The sequence below is a fragment of the Saimiri boliviensis genome, chromosome 11 (genome assembly GCF_048565385.1).
Source record: "Saimiri boliviensis isolate mSaiBol1 chromosome 11, mSaiBol1.pri, whole genome shotgun sequence".
NCBI classification, from domain to species: Eukaryota; Metazoa; Chordata; class Mammalia; order Primates; family Cebidae; genus Saimiri; species Saimiri boliviensis.
Window position 1 is genome coordinate 34,617,468 of NC_133459.1, and position 20,076 is coordinate 34,637,543.

A 20,076-nucleotide genomic window follows, 5' to 3' on the forward strand; every position below is an offset into this window, starting at 1 on the left:
CAGGGCCTCTGGGTGATGGGGTACTGGAGTGCAAGGGGGTCTGGGAATGAGGTGGGGTTCCCATAATGTGCGCGCGGCTTGGTGCGACAGGCAAGGGCTGTGTGTGGGTTTGGAGGGACCTATCTGGGGAAAAGACACAGGGCCGAAGGCTGCTGTTGGGGGGTGGCCCTCCGCCCCGCCCCACTTATGCCACTGCGAGGTTCCAAGGCACCTCTACCGGAGCCCTCCCACCGGGCTGCATGGCGACGGGTGACCGCCAGGGGCCGCTGCCTCCGGTCCCCGGTGCCCCCGCCCCTCTCCATTGGCCTTTGTTGCCGTCGGAGCGCCCCGCTTGACTCGTTCCGGTCCGCCTCCTGGGCCTGGCGGTCGCGCCTGCGCACTGGCACCTGGCCGGGCACTCGCAGGGGGAGCTACTGCAGGCTCCGCGGCGGCGGCGGCAACGGAGGCTGTGGGGGCGGCGGTGCGAGCGGCCGGGCTTGGTTGGGGAGCCGAGCCCGGCCAGGGAACCCGAGCAGCGAGAGTGCGAGGTACCTAGGCCCCTCACGCTGGACTTTACAGTCTCCGGGCCGCCTGACCTCCGCACGGGTATATGGGATGGAAGCGGGACCCTCGGGAGCAGGTAAGGGCCCCCGGGAGGGGTAACGGTGCATGCTCCAAGGATCGGGGGCTCCCGCATGAAAAGCGTGGTTTCCAAGTGAGGGAAGTGCTCCTGAGTGAGGAGAAGGGCTCTCACATGATGGGGGCCCAGTTTGAAGGAGGCTGTGTGCAGTTCCGGGGGAGAACCATGTGAAGAGAGCCCTGAGATGGGGGCTGTTTGTCCAAGGAGGCTGTATGCAGCCCTGCAGGTTGGAAGTAATCCTGGAGAAGGGCCTGCACGCACAGAAGGACTCCCAGACATCCGGGGAGGCCTACGGAGAGGCCCGGCAGGTGGCAGGGGACGGGCTCCAGGTGTCCAGGAGAGGAGGGGGCGACACAGATGGGCCTGGACCTACCGCATGTCGGGGGCGGGGGCTCTGCTGGGCTGGGATAGGCTAGTGTCTCTTGGGAGAAGGCGCCAGAGCTGGACCGTGAGCTCCGCCCCAGCCGGGTCTGACGCGGGGGCGAGGGTCAGGGGGTCGGTGGGTGGGGACCCGGTCCCGGGAATCCCCCCCTGAGTCTGGGGAGTAGGAGCGGAGCCTCTGGAGCATGCGCGGAGGTGGCAGCTGGAAGGGGCTGCCTGATGTGGTGGGGGCGTGGCTGTCCGAATACCCCCATCTCTCCCCCGCCCTGTTTGCTTGGAAAAAGGAGCGCGCTGATGGGGTGCATTTTGTCTTGGGTTATGCTGGCAGAGTCCAAATGGTTATGGTCTCCTCCCCTATTTTAGGGGCTCTGACATTTGGCCCTGAAGCCCCTCAGTCACAGTTTGCTAAGAATGGGTTAAGGGAAGCTGCCAAAGTGCATTGTTCTGCCACAGTAAAGACTGGGACCCAAACAATGTTCTCAAGGTGGGTCCTCCTGAAGATATGCCTTAGGAAAGGTATTGGTTACTGAGGAATCAAGGACAGGACAGGGGCTACCTGGAAGGACTTGTGTACTTGGTTTGTAAGTTTCTGGTCCAATACTGAGTAGAGATGGTAAAGGTAATGACCTTTTCCATTGAATTGTCTGTTGAGGTTACAGTCTACATTTACAACATTTATTATAATATTTCTTAATATTTTCATGGCTCCTATCTTACACTGGATCTTTCCGTTTTCCTCTCCGCACTCCCCAGAAACTATCAGGGCTGTCTTTAGAGCCAAGATCTAAACCCTACAAACAAGTTGGAGTCTGGAGGAGTTTATAGCCTTCACACTGGTGAGGCCCAGGTGATAGCCTTCACTTCTTATTTACAGGCAATGAGGAGAAAAAGACATAGGAACAGAGGACAAACTGAGGCAGGACTGTCTTAAGAAAACTGGAGTCCTTGGGATGGGCTTTGGGGTGGGATACCTTTTGTGTCTTAAGTTTCTTACACTGTGATGGGATGGGGAGCTACCACTTCGTTACATTTGGTCTGGGGATGGGAATCAAATTTCCATTTGGGACATGAACTTCATTATTTTTGTAGTGGAAATGATTTTGTCTTTTGTAGCAGACCTAACTCCCCCCAACCCTTCCAAGGTACTAGCTCCTACCACCTCACTCAAGTTATCCGTTTAGTGATCTATAAGTACTTAGTGACTGTTTTCCCTCAACATCCAACCTTGTATACACTGTGTAGTCCTAAGGATAAGCGTAGGGAGCAACTGACTTGAATAATTCCTCTCTGTCAGGCCCTTCTCTTGATCTCGGGAACTCCTGTTTTGCAAGGCTGGGGATTATTTACAACAACCGGTGGAGTAGAGTAGCGGGGTGGGTCATTGAGGATGGATTGCTGTGTGCTGGTACCTGTTCTAGACTAATGATTTTTATCCTGATGAACTCCTAATGGGCTCTGGAGTGATGAAAATTTGACTTTTAAAAAATTTGCTACAAAAAATAAGCTTCTAGGAAAGGAACTAGAATCTGGTGTTTGGAGTCAGCCATAGCCTTGGGAAAAGCCTAGTGGGACAGGCTTTGCCTCAGTGAAAGGTATAATTGAGATTCAGTCTGGAAGCTGCAGCTTGAGGGACCCCATAACTGCCTCCTTCCTAGACCCAGACTGTTCTCTTGTAAGAAGCTGGAGTGTTGTCCCGAGGTGGCCTTAGGACATGATACAGAAAACTAAAGCATTGTGTAAAAAACAAACCAAAAAACTCAAAACAAAAACAAAAAGAAAAAAACTTCACTGGGCTTATACCCAGGTCTGCCTTCTGTGCTCAGGTGTGTTCCAAGCACTTACACTGGACTGGCGCTTCCTGAGGGGAGAAGCGGTGTCTCATTTATTTGTAGAACTAACAAGTTCCTAGTGTATAGGCCCTGACACAGAATACACATTTATTAATTGAATCAAGTCACATTCAAGTGTGAACATAAATGGTTAAGCACATATGTGGATATTTAATAAAATGTATACTCACATGGGACAGATCCTTTTTGGAGAGATTGGCCTGTTAGTCTTTGCTTACCCACCAGCTAACCTAACCTAACCTTGAATTTGTATCTTTTGAATAGGCACTCTGGCTCTTTGGGAGGTATGTAGGCCTCAGAACTGCAGGAAAGGAATCCTCAGCCAGGGCTTTCAGCTCTGTTACTTTTCCTTCTCTGGGCTCCTTGGGGATGGGGGAGGGGGAGTGTCCTTTTCAGGGCCCCTCCCTCCTTGCTTTTGTCTGAAGAGAAGAGCCCCGCCCCTTTCCCCCTAGGCCCAAGCTTTGTCCTCTGTGCTGGGGCCCTCATCTGCATCACAAAGTGGCCGTCTGTCCCTGTCTGGGTCTGAAGGGAAGTGTCTCCCTTTCTCAGACTAAAAGCTGGGGTAAGGGGGGTGGGGAGGAGATTCTGTGCTGTTGTTAGGCTTTCAGGGGGATGGAATGGGAGAGAGGTGCCTGCTTCCTGCTGTCTTTCCTAGTTTGGAGATGAAGTGGGGGTGTGGACTCTCCTGTTTTCCCAAAGCCTCCTTGGAGAGGAAGGTGCTCTAAGGCTATGTCTGGTATGTAGTCGGGTTTCTGGGGAAGAGAAGGCTTTGAGGCTAGGGTGTCTGTCCCATCCACCATCATTTCTAACTAGCCCCCAGCTCAAGGGGTTGTCTTTCTCCCAAGGCCCCAAATGATGATTCAGTCTGGAAGGAGAAGGAGGTGAATGGAATATCAGAAGTTGGGGAGGGAAAGGATGTCTCTTACTGGCTACACCCACAAATGTGCATTTGTCCTGTAGAGTGTTTATAATTGTTTCTGGGCAATTGCTGGTGTTCATGTGTTTGTGTGCTTGTGTGTTTTTGTGGTGTGTCTATGGATATGTTTGTTCATTCATTTCATATCGGTATGTTGAATACTTCCTGCGTGTGTGCCAGACACGAGATTAAGCAGTAACCAAGGCAGACACATTCCCTGCCTTTGAAGAACTCAGTCTAGGGCAGTGAAGGATATGTGTGTAAGCGTAAACTGCCAAGTGTGTGTTTGGATGTGTGTGATGGGAGTGTGTGTCTGTCTGTGAGCTTGTGTGCAATTTCTGTCCAGCACTTTCTGAGGTAGGCAGCTAGGTGCGAGTAAACGTCTTTCACTTCAGCACATAGCTGATTTCTGAAGAGAACTTTTGCATCCAGGCTGGGCCTCTGTTTCCCTGTCTGCAGAGTGGGACTGGGCTTGACAGGTGGTTAGAGGGAAGCAGAGCAGCTTAGCTTTGGGAAGCTGCCCCTCCCATGAATGGTTCTGACCTCTTCCTGACCCCCAGCTGAGGATATGCCCCATCCCCCTAGCTAGTCTGACTGTGAAAGCAGAGGTCTGGTAATGGGAGGTTCTGGGCTGGTTTATCCCTCTTCTCCCACCTGCGCTGGTTCTCTACTGCCAAGAACAAGAGCTGAGGACAAAGGCATATTCCCTTTTCTTCTCTCTTCCCCCCAGCTAGAAAATAAGACTGGAGGCAGCAGCCAGACTGGCAAAAGAGGGTAAAGTAGCTGGAGCTGGCCCTACCCTATTCCTTTCCCAAGGGCCCCCTCTGTCTTGCAATTGATCTCTTCTGCTTCTGTCTGGACCTTCTGTATGGAAGGATCTGTGGGGCAGGGAGAGAATCCTGTGTTCTTCCCAGACCCAATGTCTCTTCTCCAGCATTCTAATTGCCACCTCTTCTTACCAGATGCCTTAGTTCTTTCTTTATTCAAGCTTTTTTATCATTGTCTCCCCAAATGCAGCTTTGTTTCTTCCTGCCTGAGCTTCCAACCTTAACCTCTTTAGCCCTGCCCCTTGACTCCAGCCTTCTCTCCTTCTCCTGGCCTTTTTCTATTGGGACCTCCAGTTCTGTCCTCTTCTCCAGCCCCCTTTCTCTTTTCCTTAGTCTCCAAACTCTGTCCTTTGAGCCTTTTCTCCTTTTCCTTCTCTCCAATTCTCACCATTCATTTGCCTTAATCCCGTCTCAAACACTGACCCTGCCCTCCCCAGCCTGGCCTTCTGGGATCTTCTTCCTGCCCACCTATAAAGGAACATCAAGGTTATGCCATTTTGTATTCAGCATGATGATGAATGGAGTGAGCATCTGGCTGGCAGAGAATAGGGATTTCTTGGTCTGCTAGATACCTGGTGGAGGCAAATGTCTTATTCTAGCAGAAGAAAGAAAGGGTTTTTTTTTACTAGGAGCCAGATTTAGTCTCTCTGTTTAACATGCAATAGGAACTTATTACATGTTAACTTAATGAATTTAAAATAAACAGTAACTGGAGAGAGATTTAAAAAAAAAACCCCAAAACACAAATGACCTCGGGATGTCCCCTGGAAGCCCTTGGCCGAAATGGGTGGCAGGAAAGAGGCATTCTTTACACTCTGGTGTTCCCGTTCTGGGAGGCCTTATTTCTTCTCTGATAAGAGTAGTTAGGAGATTGCCAGACTTTACCCTCACCAGCCTCTTTGTCTTGTAGCTGCGGGCGCTTACCTGCCCCCCCTGCAGCAGGTGTTCCAGGCACCTCGACGGCCTGGCATTGGCACTGTGGGGAAACCAATCAAGCTCCTGGCCAATTACTTTGAGGTGGACATCCCTAAAATCGACGTGTACCACTACGAGGTGGACATCAAGCCGGATAAGTGTCCCCGTAGAGTCAACCGGTAAGTGATGCACACCTAAGCCACCAAGTCTGAAAGACAACAGCCTTGAAAGAGGGGCCATAAAGGTAAAAGAAAAGCCAGCAGAGGGTGGTATCACCAAATCTAAGGAAGTTTTTGAGGGAGAGATGCCAAGTAGGGTAAATGCTGAAAAATATCATTGGACTTCGCTATTAGAAGATTATCAGTGGCTTTTGCTAGAGCAATTTCAGCAGAGTAGTTGAGCTAGTTAATCTAACTACACTGAGTTCAGAAATAAGTACAATGCCTACTACATTTCAGTATTAGTTGAATGAATAAAGCGTTTTAAAGAATGAGACATGGGTATGTTTACAGATTAAGGAGAAGAAGCTAGTGAAGATGGAGAGGTTAAAAGTATGGAACAGGGGGGAGAAATGAATGGGATGTCCTTGATGAGGCAGAAGGACATTGTAGGATGCACAGTTGGAGGGATTAGCCTTATTTGAAGGAAGTGATTGATATTTCTTTCTTTCTTTCTTTCTTTCTTTTTTGAGATGGAGTTTTCTCTTGTTGCCCAGGCTGAGTAGCTGGGATTACAGGTGCCTGCCACTGGCTAATTTTTTTGTAGTTTTAGTGGAGACAGGGATTTACCACATTGGCCAGTCTGGTCTTGAATGGCTTACCTCAGGTGATCTGCCCGCCTCAGCCTCCCAAAGTGTTGGGATTACAGGCGTGAGCCACCGCACCCGGCCTCTGTGATATTTCTTTAATTAATTAATTTTTTATTATTTGAAAACTATATAGTATAAAAAAATTCAGGTATTACAAAAAGAATAGCAGTGAAAAACGTCTCCTTACTACCCTGGTCTCTAGTACCCCAGTACCATTAATTGTTGCCATTTTTTTTTTTTTTTTCTGAGACAGAGTCTCCCTCTGTTGCCCAGGCTGGAGTGCAATGCTTCCATTTTAGATCACTTCACCCTCCGCCTCCTGAGTAGCTGGGATGACAGGCAAACAATTCTCCTGCCTTAGCCTCCTGAGTAGCTGGGACTATAAGTGCCTGCCACCATGCCCAGCTAATTTTTTGGTATTTTTAGTAGAGACAAGAGTTTCACCATGTTGGCCAGGCTGGTCTCAAACTCCTGACCTCAAGCGATCTGCCTACCTAGGCCTCTCAAAGTGCTAGCATTATAGCGGTAAGTCACTCCTGACCAATTGTTACCATTCTTTTTTTTTTTTTTTTTTGAGATGGAGTTTCACTCTGTCACCCAGATTAGAGTGCAGTGGTGCGATCTCAGCTCACTACATCCTCTGCCTCCTGGGTTCAAGCAATTCTCCTGCCTTAGCCTCCCGAGTAGCTGGGATTACAGGCACTCGCCACCATACCAAGCTAATTTTAGTATTTTTAATGGTGACAGGGTTTCACTGTGTTGCCCAGGCTCATCTTGATTTTCTGACCTCAAGAGATCATCCTCGCTGCCCCCCAACCCCGCCTCCGTCTTCCAAAGTGCTGGGATTACAGGCATGAGCTACTGTGCCCAGCCAATTGTTACCATTCTTGAATAGGCTTCTAGATACTTTTCTACACATATGCAGGCATATATACATATGTAACATTTTTAAACACACAAAACATAGGGTTCTTTATACATTGTTTCATACTTTGCATTTTTCCACTGAATCAATGTATTTTTGAAGATGTTGCATACCAGCACATATGGATCTGCCTCATTCTTTTGCATAGGTTGAGTGGCTCTAATATAACTTACGTAATAAATCTATTGAGGAACATTTGAGTCTAAATTCTGCTACAAAAATGAAACTGTTGAATATTATTATACAGAGATACATTTTTGCACTCAAATATGAGTGTATTTATAGGATAAATTGTTAGACTGTGGGACTGCTGGCCTAATACACTTCAGAGTTTTCAGATATTGCAACATTTTTTTTAAAGGTAAGTTTTACCCACTTATGATCCCATCAATAAGGCATCAGAATGTCTGTTTCCTATACCTACGCCAATGTAATAGTTCAGGTTTTTTTGATCTTTGGCATTCTGATTTTGGTCTAATTTTAAATTGTATTTTTTCTAATAAGGGAAGTTGAATATATTTTCATATGTTTAAAAATAATATATGGAAGGGGCATTTTGAGTATAAGAAGAAAGGAGAAAAATTGATGCCCTCACATATAAATATGTTTGTGTATATATCTGGGAACTCGAGGTTGGCCTTGTGTACTATCCTCTGCTTTTTTCAGTTATTAGAGCTGCTTCTTGATAGGAGACAGGGATGGGTTCTGGAGTTAGAGGGTAGTGGAGAAAGTCCTACATAGTCTATATGGTCTAGGAGTGATAGAAGTAATCGGGGACATGAAAAAGATTGCTAGGCAGCACTGAAGCCTAATTGGGATTGACACCACATGATCACAATTGCTTCTAATACACCGTTTTGAGTGTTTTTATCCAGTAGCATATAAGAGCTTTGATTTAGAAACTGTGGAGGTCAGTTGGTTAGATAAACTGGAATTTTGAAGAAATAATGGACACCCTGGGGTCTAAGTGTCAGAGAACAGAAAGTAAGAGATGGTAAGAGATGAGATTTTTCTTCCAGTTTGTTTCTATTTCCAGTTCAGATCTCTTCTACCTTTTTTGCTTATCAGTTCTGGGATTGGAGATTGGAGCAGCCTAGATTCTGTTTCTCATTTTTTTGTTTTAACTTTTATTTATTTATTTTTTTTTTGAGACGGAGTCTCACTCTGTCACCTAGGCTGGAGTGCAGTGGTGTGATTTCGGTTCACTGCAACCTCCGCCTCCCAGGTTCAAGTGATTCTTCTGCTTCAGCCTCCTGAGAATCTGGGACCACAGGCGTGTGCCACCATGCCCAGGTAATTTTTGTATTTTTAGTAGAGATGGGGTTTCACCATATTGGTCAGCTGGTCTTGAACTCCTGACCTTGTGAACTGCCCGCCTCAGCCTCCCGAAGTGCTGAGATTACAGGTGTGAGCCACCGCAGCTGGCCTGTTTTAATTTTTTGAGAGAAGATCTGGCTCTGTTACCCAGGATGGAGTTCAGTGCCGTGATCTCAGCTCACTGTAACCTCTGCCTCTCAGGCTCCAGTGATTCTCCCACCTCAGCCTCTTGAGTAGCTGGGACTGCTGCACACTGCCATGCCTGACTAATTTTTGTATTTTTTGTAGTGACAGAGTTTCTCCGTGTTCCCCAGGCTGGTCTCAAACTCAGGAGCTCAGGAGAACTGCACGCCTTGGCCTCCCAAAGGTTGGAGTGCAGTGGTGTGATTATAGTTCATTGTAACCCCAAACTCCCAGCCTCAGGTAATTATCCTGCCTTAGTCTCCCAAGCAACTGGGACTATAGGCACATGCTATCATACCCAACTAATTTAAAAAAAAAATTTTTTTTTTTTTTAATACGTTAGGGTCTCACTCTGTTGCCTAGGCTAGCCTTAAGCTCCTAGGCTTAAGTGATCCTCCTGCTTCGGCTGTCCAAAGTACTGGGATACAGGGTGAGCCACCATACCTAGTCCTACTCCTGATTCTTGATGGAGTCAAGCCTTTCTCCCTCCAGCCTCCCCCTCTTCTCAGAAGGCACTCACACCAGTCTTTCAGGTCCATTAGAACCTTGGTGATCTGAGGACCAGCAGCATCACTTGGGAGCATGTTAGAAATGTAGAATTTCAGGCTTTACTCTAGACCTGCTGAATCAGAAGCTACATTTTAATAAAATCTCCAGGTGATTCATAGGAATGTTAAAGTTTGAGAAGCACCGCCATAGATTAGATGTTAGGAGTGAATATAATAGATTGCCTGGACTTTGAATTACTTCCAAACGCTTGAAGAGGTGGTAGTCTCTCAGCTTCCACAGGCCGCTCCTGTCCCCCACAGGGAAGTGGTGGAATACATGGTCCAGCATTTCAAGCCTCAGATCTTTGGTGATCGCAAGCCTGTGTATGATGGAAAGAAGAACATTTACACTGTTACAGCACTGCCCATTGGCAACGAACGGGTAAGGTTGGGAGTCAGGCTAGGCCTGTGTCAGGGGTTTGGGGTAGAACCAATCTCATGTAAGCCTCTTTGGAGTCCTTTTCATCTTTTGTGCTGAGAAAGTATGTTTTAGGGTGAGGGGTGGGTAGGTGCTGATGTTTATTTAGTCTCTCGTGTGCCTGTCTGTGTCCTAAACAGATTGAGATTAGACTTAAAATAGACCTAAAGGACCTCCTGCTAGGCTGAGAGGTAGTTGAGAGGAACAGAAGCACTGAACCAAGGCGGCTAGAACCTAAGGGCCTGGACTTACTCTGGAGTCTTCATTATGAGCCCCTATCAACTTGAAGAGTATATTCTCAGCAAATCCGTGGAGTCAGGTCATTCTGGCAGAGCAATGGCAATCCTTCACCCCTTTCTCTCACCCTCCTGAAGGTCGACTTTGAGGTGACAATCCCTGGGGAAGGGAAGGATCGAATCTTTAAGGTCTCCATCAAATGGCTAGCAATTGTGAGCTGGCGAATGCTGCATGAAGCCCTGGTCAGTGGCCAGATCCCTGTTCCCTTGGAGTCTGTGCAAGCCCTGGATGTGGCCATGAGGCACCTGGCATCCATGAGGTATTGGGTGTAGTTAGTATCTGGGCTACTAGTGTTGGCAGAACTGCTGTCAGGGGAGGAGGGGAAGCACATACTAAGGTCCCACAGTGTGCCATTCATAAAAAAATTATTTGAGCCCTATCACTTGCCAGGCAAGTGCGTATTTACATTTAGATGGTTTAAAGCCCTGGCCCTGGATTTCTTAGGTATCTTTGGGCCTCATCCCATCTGTCCCTGCAGGGCAGAGAGAAGGTAGAAACTTGCACAAGGTCAGTCATACAACTGGTAAAGCATCAGAGCTGGCATTAAAGCCCTGGTGTCCTGCCTTTCAGGCCAGGGCTCCTCCGTGCCCAGGATGCCTCACAGGGTGGGGGCCTGTGCCCGAGGGACCAGTTCTCTGCCTGTCCCTGCCAGGTACACCCCTGTGGGCCGCTCCTTCTTCTCACCGCCTGAGGGCTACTACCACCCGCTGGGGGGTGGGCGCGAGGTCTGGTTCGGCTTTCACCAGTCTGTGCGCCCTGCCATGTGGAAGATGATGCTCAACATTGATGGTGAGTGGGGAGAGCTATGGAGCCAGGGGCACCCCAAGTCCAGTGACCACACTCCCGGCCTCATCCCTCCCAGCTCTGCAACCACACTCCTAGTCTAATTCCTATAGCCCTGGCACCCCCTGCCCCCATCCCAATGCCCTATAAAGAAGAGGGTATAAATTGTTGTGCCTCCATGTATTCTGGAAGACAGAACCTAAGCTGAGCTATTCTTACCCTGTCCCCACAGTCTCAGCCACTGCCTTCTATAAGGCACAGCCAGTGATTGAGTTCATGTGTGAGGTGCTGGACATCAGGAACATAGATGAGCAGCCCAAGCCCCTCACGGACTCTCAGCGTGTTCGCTTCACCAAGGAGATCAAGGGTGAGGACCCAACAGGAGGGGAAGGGAAACAGCGCCACTTTAGCCCTAAGAGGAAATCCTCTTGGGGTATGCTCGGGAGAGGCCAAGCCTGGGCACATGAGCAACCAATTTTAGTCCTGACAAGCAGTGTGTGTATCTCAGGCCTGAAGGTGGAAGTGACCCACTGTGGACAGATGAAGAGGAAATACCGCGTGTGTAATGTTACCCGTCGCCCTGCTAGCCATCAGACGTAAGTTGGCAGGGGTGCTGAGCCATACTTTGTTGGTGGTGAAGGGCTGAGATTTCAGACTCATTATCTTTCCCTCCCTCCCGTATTGGCCCTGAGAATGAGCCTTGGGGACTGGCCCTGTTTTTGAAGATAAGCTGTGGGAATTTGGCATCCTTCCTCAACCTTCTCTGATCTGTTGATACTCTCCCTACCATTTTTACCTTCTTGATCTCCTTGCCTCCTTGGTCCTTTAGAGCAGGTGTGTTCTCTGATTCCTGTTAGGGTTAGGTGAATGTTAGAATCTCTCTCAAATTATTCTTTCTCTTGAAAAAGAAAGCTAGGCTCCTGGGCTCCTTGGGGAAGCTGTCATTGATTCCATCCCCATTCTTGACCTTACACTACACTGGACTGTGAGTGTCTACTCTGTGTCAGGCTTTATGCTCAACATTAGAAATAAATGAGTCAGATGGTGTCCTTACTTTTGTGGAACTTGCCGCTCAAACCTTTGGCTTCTCTCTTGGAGCCCTCTGTGACCTGTTTTCCCATGAGTGGCAATGCTCAAAGAAGTTGGATAGGATGAAGCAAAGTCTGGGACTTCCTTCCTGTGCATCATATTGGGGCTAAATAAAAAAGGAAAAAGTCTGGGGCTTCCCATGTTTGTGGGTCTAGAGAAGTGGGACTGAATGCTGGATTATGACACCTCCTTCCTTCCTTTCTTCTGAATAGATTCCCCTTACAGCTGGAGAGTGGACAGACTGTGGAGTGTACAGTGGCACAGTATTTCAAGCAGAAATATAACCTGCAGCTCAAATATCCCCATCTGCCCTGCCTACAAGTTGGCCAGGAACAAAAGCATACCTACCTTCCCCTGGAGGTGAGATTGCCAAGTCATGGCTATGGAACGGGCATTGTGTATTACCTGCATGCTGATCATCAGATGTCTGTTTTTTCATTTTGAAGTTGGGAAAATTGACATTCTGAGAAGGTATGAGGTAGTTCTCCTGCTAAGTTAATCTCCTTATCCCCCATCCTACTCTCGTGTTCTTTCAGGGCTGCCAGGAAGAGACAAGCTGAATTTACTGTTTAATAAGTAATTAGTTCGTACAGACAGAGATTTTAGATACTCACACTCATGTTCTCTTAATTTCTCTTCCCCTGTTGTCTAGAGCTGGAGTCCCAAGTGACCTGAAGATATATGTGTACTTTATTCTACACAAACTGGTGATAGATATTACCTATAATGTAAATCCTGCTTCTCCAATAATTAATGTGTTCCTTTTGAAAAAGTTTTAGCCCCAATATTTGTCATACTTTTATATGTGGAATTCTGCAACTAAAGAAGGAATAATAATGCCAAGTTATAGAATACAAATGTAGAATCACTGGGCTGTATTTTGTTTAGTATATACTGGCCGAATACTGAACAAGAAACTACTGCTTACTGCTTCATTGTCTCGTCCAGTGCTACTCAAAAAGTGTGGTCATGGGATAGGCATTGCCTGAGCTTGTTTAAAATCCAGATTTCAGGTTCCACTTGCACTAACTGAGTAAGAATCTTTTAATTAATTAATTTATTTATTTCTCTGCTTTCTCCATGTTGACAGAATCTGTCTTTTAACAAGATCCTAAGGGTATGTACATTAACGTTGGAGAAGCACTATACTAGACCACCCTCTTACTTTTTCTTTTTCTTTTCTTTTCTTTTTTTTTTTTTTGAGACAGTGTCTTGCTGTGTTGCCCAGACTGGAGTGCAGTGGCACTATCTCAGCTCACTGTAACTTCCGCCTTCCAGGTTCAAGCAATTCTCACGCCTTAGCCTCCAGTAGCTGGGATTACAAACATGCACAACCACACCCACCTGAATAAGTTTTTTATATTTTTAGTAGAGAGAGGGTTTCCCCATTTGGCCATGCTGGTCTTGAACTCCTGGCCTCAGGTGAGCCTCCCAAAGTGCTGGATTACTGGCATGAGTTACTGCACCTGGCCTACCCTCTTACTTTGATCCAACAGCAGAAATCAGATAACCCAGACCAATGCTCAAGTCTTCTGGTGAGCTTCTAGGATTTCAGAACTAACCTGAGGGAATTGGGCTGAAGGGAGAAGAGATCCCCAAAACCAAGAACTCTGACTTGGTTAATAGCCATTGATGCACATGAAGGCAACATGTTCCCTGAGGTATAAACAGAGGTCTTTAGGGACAGTCTTAGCTAAGTAGATAGTAGCTGATACTTACTGTAAGCAGAGATTTGTTAGCAAATTAACGTTATTTCTATTTAAACAATAGTTTTCAAGATGTATAATTTATATAATGACTTAGATCTTGATTTCTGTTGTTGTTTATTTAACATATATTTATTGAGCTCCTACTATGTGTCATATATTCTTAGGTGCTAGGAACATGGAGTTTAACAAGACAGACAAGGTCACAGCTGTCATGAAACTTGCATTCTAGAAGGGGGAGATAGACAATAAATTGATAAACACATAAGATAGTTTCAGATAGTGGTAAGTGTGATAAGAATAATAAAATAGGTTAAGGGGATAGAAGTAAGGGAGGAAAAGGGTATAGAGCTACTTTAGTTGTTATCAGGGAAGCCCTCTTTTAGGAGATATTTGAGCTAAGTCCCAAATTATGACATAGAATCAATCTTGTAACAACCTGAGAGAAGAGCCTTCCAGGCAGGAGGAAGTACAAAGGTTCTAAAGCAGAAGAGAATTTAGATCTTTTTGAGGGATAGACAGAAGGCTATGGTGGTTAGAATGTATTGTGTGAGGGGAAAAGTAGTAGGAGATGATTCTGTAGAGGGTTAAATCATATAGCCTGTTGAAACCACGTGGCATTTTATTAATTGTTTTTTGAAATAGCTTTATCCAGATTGGCTGTGATGGCTTATACTTGTAATCCCAGCACTTTGGGAGGTGAAGGTGGCAGGATCATTTGACTGCAGGTGTGGTGTGCACCTACTTGGGAAGCTTAGGTGGAAGCATTGCTTGAACCCAGTGAGTTGTGATTGTGCCACTGGATTCCAGTCTGGGCAACAGAGGGAGACTCTGTCTCAAAAAAAAATTTAAAAACAGCTTTATCAAGATATGATTCACATATCATAAAATTCACCATTTAAAAATGATTAGGTAGTTTTCGTATATTCACAGAATTGTGCAACAACCATTACCACTATCTGATTCCAGAACATATCATCACCCCCAAAAGAAAGCCTATATTCATTAGCAGTTACTCACCATTCCTTCTCTCAACAGCCTGGAGTAACCACTAATCTACTTTCTGTTTCTAGATATGCCTGTTTTGGACGTATCATATATGTGAAGTCATACAACATGTGTCCTTTTATGACTGGTTTCTATCATTTAGTGTAATGTTTTCAAGGTTCATCCTCGTTCCATTTTATGGATATGTCATATTTTGTTAATCCATTTATCAATTAATGGACATTTGGATTATTTCTGCTTTTTGGGTATCATAAATAACACTGCCGTGAACACTGATGTACACATTTTTGTGTGAACATATGTTTATTTGTCTGGAGTATACACCTAAGATGAAGTAATATATAACAATGTTTAACATCTTGACGAGCTGCCTGATTGTTTCGCAAAGCAGCTACGATATTTTACAATCCTATCAGCAATGAATGAGAGTTCTAATTTCTGGCCAGGTAGGATTTTATTGTAGTTATAATATGAATCCATTGGAAAATTTTAAGTAGAAACAGTATGGATTATTGTTCTAGTTTCTAGTTGAATCTTCACAACTAGAAGCTAGTAGTGCCTCCAGTCCACCTCTCTGTCTTCCTTGAATAGTTATGTAGGTCAGTGAGTATCCACAGAAATCATTTGTTCATGTTCAAATCAGAGTTCATTCCTTCTTCTGTTGTCTCTTTTTCAAATTGTGGTAAAATATACATAATATAAAATTTACCATTTTAACTATTTTGAAGTATATAGTTCTGTGGCATTAAATACATTCACCTTGTTATACAGCCATGACCATGACCCATCTCCTCCCTCCTTTTAACCCCTGGCAACCACCATTCTACTTTCTATCTCGGTACCTCAAATAAATGGAATCATAGTGCTTGTCCTGTTTTGACTGGCATATTTCACTTACCACAGACAGTGTCTTCCTCTGTGTTGTAGCATGTTAGAATTACTTTCTTTTTTAAAGCTAAATAATAGTCTGTTGTGTGTCTATATCGCATTTTGTTTATTAATTCATCTATCCATGAATACTTGGGTTGCTTCCTCTTTTTTTTTTGGTTATTGTGAATAATGCTGCTGTGAACAGAGATGTACAAATATCTGTTGAAGTTCCTGTTTTCCCTTTTTTTGAGTACATACCCATAAGCAAAATTGCTAGTTTATATGGTAATTCTATGGTTAATTTTTTTGAGAAATTGCCATACCATTTTATATTTCCACTAGCAGTGTACAAGTGTTCTAATTTCACCACATCCCTTTTGGGCACGGTGGCTCACGCCTGTAATCTCAGCACTTTGGGAGGTCGAGGCGGGCAGATCACAAGGTCAAGAGATAGAGAGCATCCTGGCCAACATGGTGAAACTCATTTCTACTAAAATCACAAAAATTAGCTGGGCATGGTGATGCACGTCTATAGTCCCAGCTACTCGGAAGGCTGAGGCAGGAGAATCACTTGAACCCGGGAGGCGAAGGTTGCAGTGAGCCAAGATCGCACCACTACACTCTAACCTGGTGACAGGGCGAGACTTCGTCTCAGAAAAAAAAAAAAAAAAAAAAAAAAGGCAGTCTCACAAATTTCAATAATTTTGGATTTTCGTTAAGTGAATTGACTATTTTGTTTATTCTCTGGAAAATGCAGTTTGAAGGCAGGTGACTTTGGCCTGGCTTTCCCTCCCATTGTTGAGCATGAACTCTAGGAATTAGGACAAGAACCAGCACGTAAAGAATGTTGGCCCTGTGGAAGCAAGTTTCACATTTCATCTCATCTAAATCCTTACAACAACCTCGTGAGACAGCTAGTGTATTATTTTTCTCATATTTGAGATTAAAGAAGAATATTCTCAGAGTGGTTAAGAATCTTGTTCAAGGTAACATCATCTAGAATTTGTAAAGCTGGATTTCAAACAGAAGTATTTCCGACCTACTGGCTTCCTCAGTTCTACTAGAAGCCTGTTCACAGCATCCTGAATGTAGTATATTGAGGAATGGAAGTCTTGTATGTCACTAGACAGCTTCTTATGATCTCCATTGTTTTCTCTTGGGCCCAGAACAGATGAACTAAATGTCAGGGTGTCCCTCCCGCCAGCAGAGGACACTGTTCACCAACAGAGACAGTGATATCTGTGGTCTGGGAGTTCAGGGGTTTAGAGGTTTAGAGCCAACCCTAGTCCTGGTGGGTTGCAGGATGGAACAGCTGCCTGCCTGCCACCATTGGAGAGCTGCCTTAGAAATCTAATTTGAAAAAAAAAAAAGAAATCTAATTTGTGTATACTGAGATTTTCAGTATTCGGAAAAGCTCTATATATGGTCCTTTGGTAAATAATAATCTGTGCTACAATTTATTGTTTACTGTGTTCCAGAACTATACTCAGTCCTTTAAATGCTTTATTTAATCTTGAGACAATTCTATGAGATTCTTAGTATTCTCTTCATTTAAAATATGAAGGTTGGGTGCAGTGGCTGTAATCCCAGCACTTTGGGAGGCCGAGGTGGGCAGATCACCTGAGGTCAGGAGTTCAAGACCAGCCTGGCCAACATGACAAAACCCTATCTCTACTAAAAATACAAAATTAGCCAGGCATGGTGGCACATGCCTGTAATCCCAGCTACTTGGGAGGCTGAGGCAGGAGAATCACTCGAACCTGGGAGGTGGAGGTTGCAGTGAGCTGAGATCGTGCCATTGTACTCTAGCCTGAGCAAGAAGAGCAAAACCCCATCTCAAAAAAAAAAAAAATTAGCCAGGCGTGGTGGCAGGTGCCTGTAATCCAGCTATTGGGAGGCTGAGGCATGAGAATTGCTTGAACCCAGGAGGTGGAGGTCTCTGAGCTGAGACTCCGTCTCAAAAAAATAAATAAATAAAATATGAGACCTGAGCCCTGGCTCTGGATCACGAGCTTTTTTAATCACATAGTGGCTGAATTGTCTTTTTTTTTTGAGACAGAGTCTTACTCTGTCACCCAGGCTTGGGTGCAGTGGTGTGATCTGGGTTTATGGCAACCTCCACCTGCCGGGTTCAAGCAATTCTCATGCCTCAGCCTCCCAGGTAGCTGGGATTACAGGTGCACGCCACCATGCTCAGCTAATTTTTGTATTTTTAGTAGAGACTGGGTTGGCCAGGCTGATCTTGAACTCCTGACCTCAAGTGATCCACCCACCTTGGCCTCCCTAAAGTGCTGAGATTACAGGCATGAGCCACCACACCCAGCTTGAATTGCCTTTTATATTACACATGAATATTTTCTAACTTAACTATCAAATGAAACTCAAGAGGAGAATACATGCATGCACAAGGGATTTTGCAGTTCCCTTCTGCAAAAAGATAGCCAAGGTATCTTTCCTCACTGTGGGGCTCTGGGTACAGGGAGGACTGTACTCAAGCCAGAGCTACCTGTCCTTCTCATTTCTTCAGGTCTGTAACATTGTGGCTGGGCAGCGCTGTATTAAAAAGCTGACTGACAACCAGACCTCGACCATGATAAAGGCCACAGCTAGATCCGCTCCAGACAGACAGGAGGAGATCAGTCGCCTGGTCAGTGGGCCTACTCACTTGCTCATTCACTGGGGCTGTTGGTAGCATAAATGTTTTAATGCCCCAGCAGGACCTTCCTTTAGGAGAACCCAAGTCTAGATTTGTTGCCTAGGACTCTGTAAGTCTGCTCTTGCTTCTTGACCCTGTAGCTACTTTGCTTTCTATCTCTATCTCCTGAATTACTTTCCTGTGTTATTCCTTCTCACTTCCTCATCTTCTGCTTTCCCCCTCTTTTTAGGACCATTCCTTGCCAATCCCAGCTTCTCTTTAGTGTTCTTTCCTTGGGACCCAGAGGGTGAGCAGTGTTGCCAAGCCCCCGTTCTCCTGAGATTGCTCTTTTTTGTCCTGCAGATGAAGAATGCCAGCTACAACTTAGATCCCTACATCCAGGAATTTGGGATCAAAGTGAAGGATGACATGACGGAGGTGACGGGGCGAGTGCTGCCGGCGCCCATCTTGCAGTACGGCGGCCGGGTGAGCAGGGTCAGGGCCAGACAACATCTTGGGGAATATGGGGGTGGATGGGTTGTATAGCCAGGGGCTTTTGCTCCCCTACCCACCTGACTCTACTGAGGCTCACCTGGACGCCCCCCTCTGCCTATCCCTAGAACCGAGCCATTGCCACACCCAATCAGGGTGTCTGGGACATGCGGGGGAAACAGTTCTACAATGGGATTGAGATCAAAGTCTGGGCCATCGCCTGCTTCGCACCCCAAAAACAGTGTCGAGAAGAGGTGCTCAAGTAAGGAGGGTATGGTGTAGGGGATGGAGGGATGGGAAGGACCCTGGAGCTGCCTGCCTTCCCATAGTCCACAGGGGCTGATAATGATCAGTAGTGTGTTCTTTCTGTCTTGACTCTGCCTGCATTGTGCTTTCTGGCTCAAACTTTGACCAATTCCTTTTCTATCCATCTGTGGTCAGGGGAAATTAATAAGCCATATCTATGTCAGAGATGATGATTTTAGGGCATGAATCTCCTAACAGAGGCCTGAATTATTTTATTGTTATAATTATTATTGGTAATAAATAGTAGTAGTGATGACTAATGTTTATGCCAATATTGTACTTAAGTACCTAATTTATATCCTCTTATGTCATCTTTACAGTGAGTAGGTGGTGATATGTCCATTTTCAGGAGACTGAGGCTGAAAAGAGGTTAAGTAACTTGTCCAAAGTTTGCTTAACATCATCAGGAAAGTAGGCCGGGCACGGTGGCTCAAGCCTATAATCCCAGCACTTTGGGAGGCGAGGCGGGTGGATCACGAGGTCAAGAGATCGAGACCATCCTGGTCAACAAGGTGAAACCCCGTCTCTACTAAAAATACAAAAAGTTAGCTGGGCATGGTGGTGCGTGCCTGTAATCCCAGCTACTCAGGACGCTGAAACAGGAGAATTGCCTGAACCCAGGAGGCGGAGGTTGCGGTGAGCTGAGATCGCGCCATTGCACTCCAGCCTGGGTAACAAGAGCAAAACTCCGTCTCCAAAAAAAAAAAAAAAAAAATCATCAGGAAAGTGTCAGAGTTGGAAGCAAATCAGATCTGAGCTTCAAAACTTGTGTTCCTGCTTAAAAACAAAATAGAGCAGCTTGTTCAGCTGTTTGTCAGGGCCTCTGTGCCACCTAGCTGAGGGGCTGGGAGTAGCTGGCACCAGTGAGGAAAGCATTATAACCAAAGGGTTTAAGGAAACCACAGAGCCACAGAGTAATGGCTTGAGAAGTCAACAACCCCTCCCCTGGAGTCTTTTTTTTTTTTTTTTTTTTTTTTAAGTTTTGCTGAGATAGGTTTAAAATGCCACAAAACTCAGTTAGTTGTTTCCTACATACAGCATACTGTTAGTTAGTTGGTTCCTGCCATCTTTTGAAGTGGTTGCTTCTCATACTCTCTGGATCTGGAGTGGGGTCAGTGCACTCTAGGGATGAGGAAGAGTTGATGGAGCTGAACAGTTTGGCTAGGGACAAAAGCAATGGGAA

At 45.8% G+C, this 20,076-nt stretch overlaps 1 protein-coding gene across 2 annotated transcripts in view; it reads left to right on the forward strand.

The window, feature by feature from the left end:
* Positions 1-361: 361 nt before the first annotated feature.
* AGO1 (argonaute RISC component 1) overlaps positions 362-20,076 on the forward strand; it is a 47,867-nt gene continuing 28,152 nt past the window's right edge. The window contains exons 1-11 of one of the 2 annotated variants that reach the window (XM_010348085.3): positions 362-619; positions 5,504-5,687; positions 9,551-9,671; positions 10,082-10,263; positions 10,657-10,793; positions 11,020-11,154; positions 11,296-11,383; positions 12,089-12,236; positions 17,988-18,107; positions 18,459-18,590; positions 18,716-18,849. In XM_010348085.3, the coding sequence (XP_010346387.1) occupies positions 595-619; positions 5,504-5,687; positions 9,551-9,671; positions 10,082-10,263; positions 10,657-10,793; positions 11,020-11,154; positions 11,296-11,383; positions 12,089-12,236; positions 17,988-18,107; positions 18,459-18,590; positions 18,716-18,849 (1,406 nt within the window). In that variant the 5' untranslated portion in view covers positions 362-594. The remainder of the gene's footprint in view (positions 620-5,503; positions 5,688-9,550; positions 9,672-10,081; positions 10,264-10,656; positions 10,794-11,019; positions 11,155-11,295; positions 11,384-12,088; positions 12,237-17,987; positions 18,108-18,458; positions 18,591-18,715; positions 18,850-20,076) is intronic. The other variant, XM_003937514.4, reaches the window with a different exon arrangement.